The sequence below is a fragment of the Monopterus albus genome, unplaced genomic scaffold (genome assembly GCF_001952655.1).
Source record: "Monopterus albus unplaced genomic scaffold, M_albus_1.0 scaffold53.1, whole genome shotgun sequence".
Classification (NCBI taxonomy): domain Eukaryota; kingdom Metazoa; phylum Chordata; class Actinopteri; order Synbranchiformes; family Synbranchidae; genus Monopterus; species Monopterus albus.
Window position 1 is genome coordinate 944850 of NW_018127933.1, and position 9667 is coordinate 954516.

Genomic DNA, 9667 nt, shown 5'->3' on the forward strand with positions numbered 1-9667 from the left:
TGTAGGGAGCATATGCTTTAAAAGCCAAAGCCCTAATCAGCTGATCAACATGTATTTGAAGACCTGGCAGGGATTTAATTACACTTTGTCCTTTTCAAAGAGCCTTAAGAGTACATAAGGTCCCAGAGAGAAGAACTGGATGTATTTACAATAGTTCCTCATGCAGAGACAGCAGCTGTTCTTGTCTGCCTAGTGGCTGGTTGAGGGCAAGGTGGCCATGACCTCAAGGACCTGTGAAGAAAAAATGGCTTGTATAAATAATGTAATACATGCAGTATCTTTCAAAATACTGCATACTGATTAATGTGAGTGCTGTGTGGGCCCTGGTGTCAATGTGTGCTTGAAATCCTGAGGTGTAGTTATTTAAAACCTAAAGATTGTCCTACAGTTTTCTAATCATTATGTGTCACCTACGCAGTGTTCAAAAATTAGCATAGCTTCTCTTGAGGACATTCATTTTGATGAATCTCAATATTTTCATATGAATGTATGCACTGAATCAAGATGATGGTTGAGAGGAAGAGCTGAACGTACGTGACAGAAATTGCACACTAGATACATACACATAACATCCAAATGCAGCATCACCCTGCTATAAGCCCTGAGGACACCATTAGCAGCACTACTTTATATGTTTCCATAGAGGTGGTGAGAATTACTGCTGCCCCACTTCCCCTTCCCTCCCCGGCTGGGTCCACCTTTGCATTATACAACTTGATATCTGCATTAAACACAGCCTATTAGTGCAATGTTGTCTGCTGACCATATATCACTGTAGCTTATGGAAGCCTTCTTGTACTGAACATGCTTTTATTCCAGATCCTTGAACAAAATTAATAGAAATCCTTGATTATTTTTTAACCTTAAACCCACTTAGACTATTCATATAAGCTTAAAACTGTCCATAATCCTTAAAAGGCCCAAGTGAAGCTCTGGATATATGTTTCTCAGTTAATGATGCAACAGGGAAACAAGTCATTAAATTCAGATATATAAAGGACTAAGTGTGTCTCTACAAGGTGTAATGATCAGAAATATAGAGATGATGTTTCTGCTTTGAAATAACTTCGAAAAGGTGAGATTCTCCATTTGCAGCAGCTTATCCACTTGTGTCTATATGTTATGAGCAATGAGCCATTCCTAAAAGTTTTTTTTTTTTTATTTATGGGACAGTTCAGAGGGTTAATTTTATATGCATATCAGAATCAGCTTTATTGGCCAAGTGTGTTGAAACACAAGTGGAATCTGACTTTGGCACAGTGGCTCTCAGTGTCTATGTACAATGCTCTTCCATAAGGCAACAAGTTAACAAGATAAGACTGAAGAAAAGAAGAAGAACGTACAAAGAAGACAAATGAATGTGCATTAGGAAAATAAAAATAAAGTACTTATAAATATAGAAATATATATACATATACAGTTTAGATGCATTTTTTCTGGTATATACAAAAGTATATTTACAGGTATTGCACTGGGGGTTGTCCTGTCCTGTTATACAGTCGTGGGCATTGATCAGAGTGACAGCCTGGGTGAAGAAACTGTCCTTGTGCCTGGTTGTCTTAGTGCACAGTGACCTGTAACGCCGTCCAGAGGAGAGGAGTTCAAACAGATTGTGTCCAGGGTGTGAGGGGTCTGCAGTGATCCTCTCTGCCCTCCTTTTGACCCGTGAGGTATAAAGGTCCTCCATGGAGGGCAGGCTTGCACTGATGGTTCTTTCTGCAGTTTATCCCGAGAAATAACTTAAAGAGAGAGATACTGTATTCTTACATTTTCATCATTTCTGATGTCTCTAGGCTAACCAGTGCCAGCAGAAAAAACAGCCACTAGTTGGTAGCCTTGCCCTGTGTGTTTCATTCAGAAGCTGAGGTTTGTGATCACTATACACCAGTCCTGTCTGTAAAGCCAGAGTAACATTTCTTATTCTCAACAGAACAGATCAGATTAGAGAGTTTACTACCGAGGTGCAAATGAATATCTTATCCTCTGGTCAGTATCTTTAATCATTTTCTCACATCTGATGAAAATTCACTTTCTCTTTTCAGTTAAATAGAGTTTGCTCCTTTTACTTTCACCAAGTCTTTTGTTTCCTTAGTGTGGATGTGTGCAAAAAGACTAATGTAGGACCTCTGTTAATGACAAAGCCAAAGTTTACATAGTGTGAATATACAGTAGAGTCTCTTCACCACGCCTTGGTGTGCACTGCTGACGTGGAGGTGATTCTCATTACATCCTGTGTGTCTGGGGTCTATACCATAAGAGTGAGGACACTTAGGACAGTGAGGACATTTTGGCCTGTTCTTACTTTCTGTTACAACTTCACATACCTGTTTCAAGGTTAAGAGTTGGTTTTAAGTAAAAGTGTATTTATATAGCACATTTCTAAACCAGAGTTGCAAAGTGTTTCGCATTTAAAAAAAAAAGGAAAATAATAACAAAACAACCACAATAATAAACAATAAAATCCACATACAATATAGACCTTTAATACAAAAAAATCAAACCGATTCAATCAAATCAGAGAGAGAAAAGATTTATGTTAGAATTAGGTTAGGATAAGGGGAATATGTGAGGGGGGGTACCAGACTCTGTGCCCCTCCTCCAGAGAGCCACGGTGCGCCTCTGTTCCAATGGACGCAGGTGGCATCCCAGGACTCCTCCAATCACACCCTCCCTCATGCGGGGGGAGCGTCTAGGACAGGAGGCAGTACCCAACCAACTTCCACACTCAGCACAGCGAAAGTACAGCAGAAAAAGGGAAGCACGTCTGTCCCCGAATGCCGTGCTTTCTGCGGCCCTGCGTGTGTTTTTGTACGTTAGGGTAAGCAGTAAAGCACACACCGGAGCGCAGTGCAGTACTTGCCGCGTCTTGGCAGCAGCGGAGGGCGGTGTAGTAGCGTTGCAACGCTGGAGAACATGAACTGATCAGATGTGGACTTGCTTTGGATTAGACTACTCCAGGGTTGTTTTTCTCTGACATTCTTTCGGTTCCTGTTGTAGCGCGGAGTTGGAAACACTTGGAATATGCCTGGGAAAACCAAGTACAACCTCGTTGATGATGGACATGATTTGAGGATCCCGCTGCACAACGAGGAAGCATTCCAGCATGGGATCAACTTCGAGGCGAAGGTAAAATCCACAGGCAACTTTGAAGGGTAGATTGGTTGGTAGTCGTTAACGTCGAAAGTTTGTCAGCTGGTGTTTCTAAACAACGAGTGTCAACATTGCACTGAGTGTAAAGATACTGTATTCAAAACAACCGAAACCACGTTAGGCCACTTTTTGGGACAAAATGTGATCCCGAGTTACAGTAGTAAAACAGACAAAACTGAGGCTGAAGTTCACCTTTAACACACATTAAGTGGACGCTTGGCTGTTTGAGTGAATAAACACCAAGCTACCGTTTCCTTAACGTGTACCTGTTTCACCTTCCTCCCTCCAGTACATCGGCAGCCTCGATGTGGCGCGGCCGAGCAGCCGGGCTTCACAAAACTGCATTTAAAATCTGGCACTTTTTCCCTGTCCTCGCATATCAGCTGATGAGAATATCTGGTAGAATACGACGTGGGGATCTTTAGAATTACCTGTGGCCCACTGCTATTTTCGGCATCTGTATTAGGACAACTTTTTGATTTGGGTTACTGTCCACCTCAGTGTGAGGAGATATGAGCCGGATAAAGTACTGAAACATAATTTAAATGCTTGTGGTTTGGCTTAATTTTTAAAGCCAAGTTTAAGAGAAGGACTTAACAGTAAAAGTGTAATGTTTCTTTGGAGAACTTTTCCATCAAGCCCTGATAAAGAAATTCTCCCAGCTGAATTGTGACATGTCCTGTATGTATCCTATGGTATGTTTAATACACCAGCTGATTATTTGGATTGTGGTTGGACTACTTGGTTCCACTGATGCCTCAGGGAATGGTATGGAAAGTCACTGAAATGAGGCATAAAATCCTGCCAAACATTATGGTATGAAAGCTACAGTAATGAAAGCACCTCAGACTTTAGATGTGCAGCCTGGCAGTAGGTCTGCTCTCCACTGTTCTGAAGTTTCCTTTGAAGCAATGCACTGAAGTGTGATCTCTCCCCTCCCTCGCCCTCTTTCTGCTGTGGAAACCTAAGCTTTACAGCTCTTTCAGCTTCAGAAAGTAGACAGCCTTAATCAGTGTGTCTGCCAGCTTGGTAGCAGCGGGCCTAGCACCCTCAGTAGGTTGTGCCAGTGGTGTAGAGGTATTTGAGGACTGTGGTAGATGTGCTCAATGAATCCATCACCTCTACACACATATAGCTACACAGGCAACACTAGGATACACTTTATTTGTAATGATTTTAAAGATATTTGAGAGAAAATGGGCTGAATAAGGGCTGTAAGGATTTAATGCAGGATCAGTTCACTTTTTCTGACATTTTATTTTAAATAACAGCCACGTTTATTGAATTGGCAGGTGGAGTGCAGTAGGTATCTGCATGCTATGTGCTGAAGGTGATCCTTGCTGGACAGTCAGAGACACATGTGTATGCACAGTTGAGCAAAAGGTGCTAAATGTTGTTATTGTCCTTTTCATAGAAGTGGCCTGCCCCTGTAAAGTGGACCTACCATTGTGCTGCCATGGCAGCTGCTGTTGGCAGGAAAACAGGCTTTGGTTTGGCTCCTCTACTGTGAAATAGTTTGACACTGACCTGACAACAAAGTGGAGGGAAACTGCAGGTATCTATCTTGGAAGGGAGCTAACTGTGAAAAGCATGGGGCTACTGGAGACGCAAATAAGCCAAAGCAATATAGACTGAATGTTGATTTAAGAGAGAGAGAGAGAGAGAGCAGAGCCTTAATGGAGTGAGCTAAATTGTTTTGGCAAATGAACTTTTTTAAACCAGAAGAGTAGTGGCAGTTTTGCATCATGATTATTTTCATATTGATTACCATGGGTTGGATCTCGTGTAGTTTTTTAAAATTTCTGTTTAGAGTCTGGCTCTCCTTATCAATTCCACTTTTTATTGAATCCTTGTCGATTAAGAAAAGAAGCCGAAATATGTAGAAAGCAGAAACCATCTTTTGTTTCAGCAGGTTGAGACGGTCAAACTGTTCATAAGTGATGAGGTATCTTGTGGTGGTTTTTGGTTTAAAAAAAAAAAAGTTCTCTGTCTCACCATTCATAAGAATTTGTCATGTTTGGTCCTATTGGATTCTGAACCAGTATCATAGATGTATAAGGGACTGAAGCAATAAAACAGAGGCTTTAGTTAAAGGTGCATTAACCCAGACTTTTCACACTGTCTGATAAATCCAGTGACAGTGGGACAGGACGTGGTGTCTCTCAGACACCCCATGACACTTTGCTGACTACAGCCCTTCTGTTGTTGCTCCTGCTGTGTTGTCAAAGTACGGTCTGTAAATCAGCCCCGCCTGCCAACTGGCCAAGGTTAGAAGAAGGGTTTTTCCAGCCACCAGTAGTCATGTCAAACAGCCATGGAGGAGCTGTGGGCGGCTAAAAGTCTGAACCAGCAGCTGCCAGAGTGAAGAGGTGGCATCTTTTGCACAGAGAGAGTGGAACAAAGAAAGAGCAACAACCAGGGTTAACATGGTTTTGGCTGTGAGACATGGAGAGGGTTAAAAGCAGCCAGAGGACTCAGACTGGATTCATGTGGCGTTCTTCCTTCTAAGTGTAACATCAAGAAGGAACTTATTGTCTTTACTCCTTATCTGCTGAGCGGTTTTACTGTGAAGGAGCCAAACAATGTGCTGACAAAGCACAGATCAGAGCGCATATATACAGGAACATCAAAAACAGTGACTGTGAATTATATTGCATATACTCTATAGAGAAAAACAGATTTTCTATACATGGTTCAGTGTTCATTAGTAAAACTGGAAAGCCTTTCCACACCTCAGTGCACCTGATCTCTAACTACAAGAAGTGGATGTAAACGTATGCATTCAGAAAAGATGTTGGTTTATATAGTCTAGTGATCTTGTTGTCTGGCTTAATGTCGTCACACAAACCTCTTAAGAACAGACCTGTCTAACATCTTATACTTTCACCTTGTGGATTTTCTCTTAAAATGTTTTGTAAAATGATACTCCCCACAGTGTTTGGTGTTTTTCAAGCTTTCTGTCACCCTGTCTGTCTGTGCAGTCAGCCAGAGCTGTGTTCTCTGGGAACCGGTTGACGTGTGGTGTCATTGTTTGTTGTGTGTATGAGTCACCTTTAAGCTAGCACGTGATAATAAACCGGTGACATGCAAACCAGGAAATAGACACCTGCAGTGGAGTAATATGTGCAGCAGTGGAGGATCTGATGTTTGTTGCTCTCATACTTTATATACTCTCCCTCTCTCTCACTCACTCACATAAGTAAACATATGCTTAATAAAGTACTGTAGGGGTGACGTATTTTTGTAGGCCAATCCAGATTAGCATCACTCTGGTTCCCTTGATAAAAAGTCAATGGGATTTTTCAGTAAGACATTCGTCACAGGTGGACACCACTCTTATTATTTTTGAAGCCCAGATACAACTGTCAGAAGTAAAAAGCTAATGTTCAGCTATAAATGAAGTACAGCACGGTCCCATGACTTCAGTGTCACCACGACTTCCAACTTGTAAGGTGATTTAGCGAGTTTACCTCTTCTACAAAATCCTTTCCTGTTACTGTGACCTGATCTAGCTGGTGATCAGAATATAAAGAGAACATAAAGAAACTGGGATTGTAGAATGTTTTGTGTTTTTGCTTGATAACTGACTTGAAAGGTGAATTGATTTGATCTCATCAGGTTAGAAGGAGAGGAGACCTTTACAGTGAATTAAAGGGATCAGTTTCTCATTAATCTGTCTTTGCTGAATTAACTGACTGTAGGAAGGTTGAGCATTGTGGGATGAGAAGATTATGTGTCTGAGGAGATGCTGGAGTGAGAAAAAGGGAGAAACAGACATGCTTTGTGGATCGGGACCTTTCTGTGTGAAGAGGAAGAACAAGCTCATTAATGTGGGTTTCAGTGTACAGTTTAATGACCTGTGATTGTTTTATTGCTTCTCATGAGCTGTACAGTGTAGTTAGATCTGCAGTGCAGTAATGGACAGGGGGCAGTCTGATCACTGGAGAGCGATAGCATGAAGATAGTGACTCTGGGTTGGTGGGTGGGAGTCGTACTCTGTACGGTTTCGACTGACACCGTATTGTATTGTGACACACTCATTACTTATTACCAGTTTTATGGTTAATCCAGTGAAGTAAATATCTGACAAATCAGGGTTCTGTGTCATGCAAAAATTGTATGGATCGATTTGTTTTTATAATTCATAATTGTCAGTTGATTGATGAATAGAGTAACTGATCTACAAAGCGGCCTTTTCACCATAAACTCTGGTAAAACACTGTAAAGCAACTGGATCTGAGGTAATTGAATATCAGCAAATGGAAGGTAATTCATTCATCTTGTCAAAATGTCCCTGCAGGGATCAATAAAGTCTCACATTAACATGAACAACATGAGCAGTGCTGTTACCTGTGATGGCTAAGCTGACTGACTCAGTGAAGTAATTATATGGCTGTTAGTGCCTTTCACTTTGACTTTGCATATTGTTCTGTATCTGCTCTGTACACAGTAAAACACACACCTACACTCACAACAGTGGCTCCATTTACCTGAGATATCTCAGCGTGTTTCCCATCACTCTCTTGTCATGACTTTGGAATTTAATAATGACATCCTGTCATTGGCTCAGACCCGAGGATGAGGAGGTTAAAATCAGAATCAGCGCAAGGAAAAGGGTAATAAATGATTAAATGAGGTAGAAAGCTGGTAATCATTATAAAGTTAAAGTGACCACCATTGCTGAAAATGGAAGCTGTTGTTTATTTTGGCCATTATAACTGCAGCTGGAGTTAACCTGCCTCAGTTTGAGTGATGTTAACAAGAGATAGAAGCTCTGCCCATTAATCCACCCAGATAAATGTGCTTTGCAGCAGACATGTCTTGTATTAAAGTAGTAAGACCTCAGAGCACTTTTCAGTTATCAGTCAATGTAGTGTAGTTTGATTTGATTTATTCTTTCAAGCATGTAGAAACAGTTGATATGACAACACACATACACATAATCCAATATCAATTTGCTTATACCTAGTACATGCTTGAACGGAGTAGGAAGAAGTCAGATTTATCCAGTCCTACCCCATGACATCATCTTACCATCATTGGATTGCAAGCAGTAAATGATTCACTTCTACACCACACAGGTAATATACTAAAGAATTATTACAAAGTGTTAACATTCATACACCACACCCACAATGTTCCATGTAATTAATCATTGAGCCTGTTCTTCAGTATTCTAATCCAGTGACGTGCGGTTCTTGTAGTTTTCTTCACTTTATGGTTGAAATGAATTTCATCAGCACACAATTACATCATACTCTGCAGCCTCAGATGCTGTGTAATTATTCAGCACAGCTAGGATATTGAAATTTACTTCAATACACTCTGATAGTAGGGCTCCTGGGTTAGGCTTTTTTTAAAGTCATAGAACTGTGGTGTGACTTAAAGGTATAGATGTAAAAAGTTTGATGGTGCTGTGACTAATTTACAAACTGAAAAGTGGTTTCATCCATCATCCAAAGACACCCTAGGAGAATTATCTTTACTGTAGTAGCATTTGCTGTGAAATATATCTATAGCCATAATTCTTGTGGCCAGAAACCAAATGGGAACCCAGCCAGTGCCCATTTGTGTATAAGGCCTTGGAAACCCCAGCCAGTCCCCAGACATGTCCGTGTGCAGTACTTGCTCACCACAGCAACAGTGGAGCAGCAGCTTTGTGTATTAAACACATCTCAGGTCAGGTCATGAGCCTCTTCTGCTGTTCCCGTCTGTACCTGTCGCCTGCCTCACACACCTCCTGCTTCATCTGATCACATTATAAACCATGAGATGACATGTCTTCAGTTAGAGGAGGGTAAAACTCGCTAAACTGTTTGAGGGTTTTTTCACTTGCAGACTTGTTATAATTTTCCAGCTCTGGACTAATGGAGCTCTCTACCATTTCCTTTTTAAGTGGATATTTGGATGAATGAGGCCTTGATTTGAGCTAGAGAAGTTATTCATACCCTGAATGAAGTCCTGCTGACTGACCCCATCTAGCAGGTACACTGTGTGCCAAAAATTTGGATCTTGAATTTGGTCACAGTGTCATTTGGATCAGTATTCTAATCCAGTGACATGCGGTCAGGGGAGGCAGGTGAACCAGAGCCTCCCCTGTCAACCTTGAAAAGAAAAAAAAGTTAACCATAAAATATAATAAATGTTAATATTTGTCGGCTGGTGTGTGTTGTAGGCCCTTTTGCTTTTCGAATCCGATGTTAAAGGATTTTTTTTCAATAAAGAATAGCAGAATTTCCGTATGTCCCGTTCAAATACATGGAGGAGATGCGCGATGAGGCAGCACTTTGCTGTGCCTCTCGGTGGATCGTGTAATCCTCACAAACTGTATGCGATGCAAATAGTGTGTCGCTGTCCCTCTATATATCGCAAATAAAATGCTTTCAAACACTCTGATTATATGCTCTGCCTTGCCATAATCTGGATAATGTATAAAATGTAGTTCTGTAACGTGTTTAGGCTCGCAGATTAACCATAAAACCCAGTAAAAAAGTTACTCGGTGAGGCAAACAGTCCC

The 9667-nt window shown here is 41.1% G+C and overlaps 1 protein-coding gene across 1 annotated transcript in view; it reads left to right on the plus strand.

Moving 5' to 3' along the window:
* LOC109961261 (uncharacterized) overlaps positions 1-3480 on the plus strand; it is a gene marked incomplete at its 5' end in the record, with an annotated part of 32356 nt that extends 28876 nt beyond the window's left edge. Inside the window, 2 exon segments of the mRNA XM_020601947.1 lie at positions 2998-3126; positions 3440-3480. Coding sequence (XP_020457603.1) covers positions 2998-3053 — 56 coding nt within the window.
* Positions 3481-9667: the final 6187 nt, after the last annotated feature.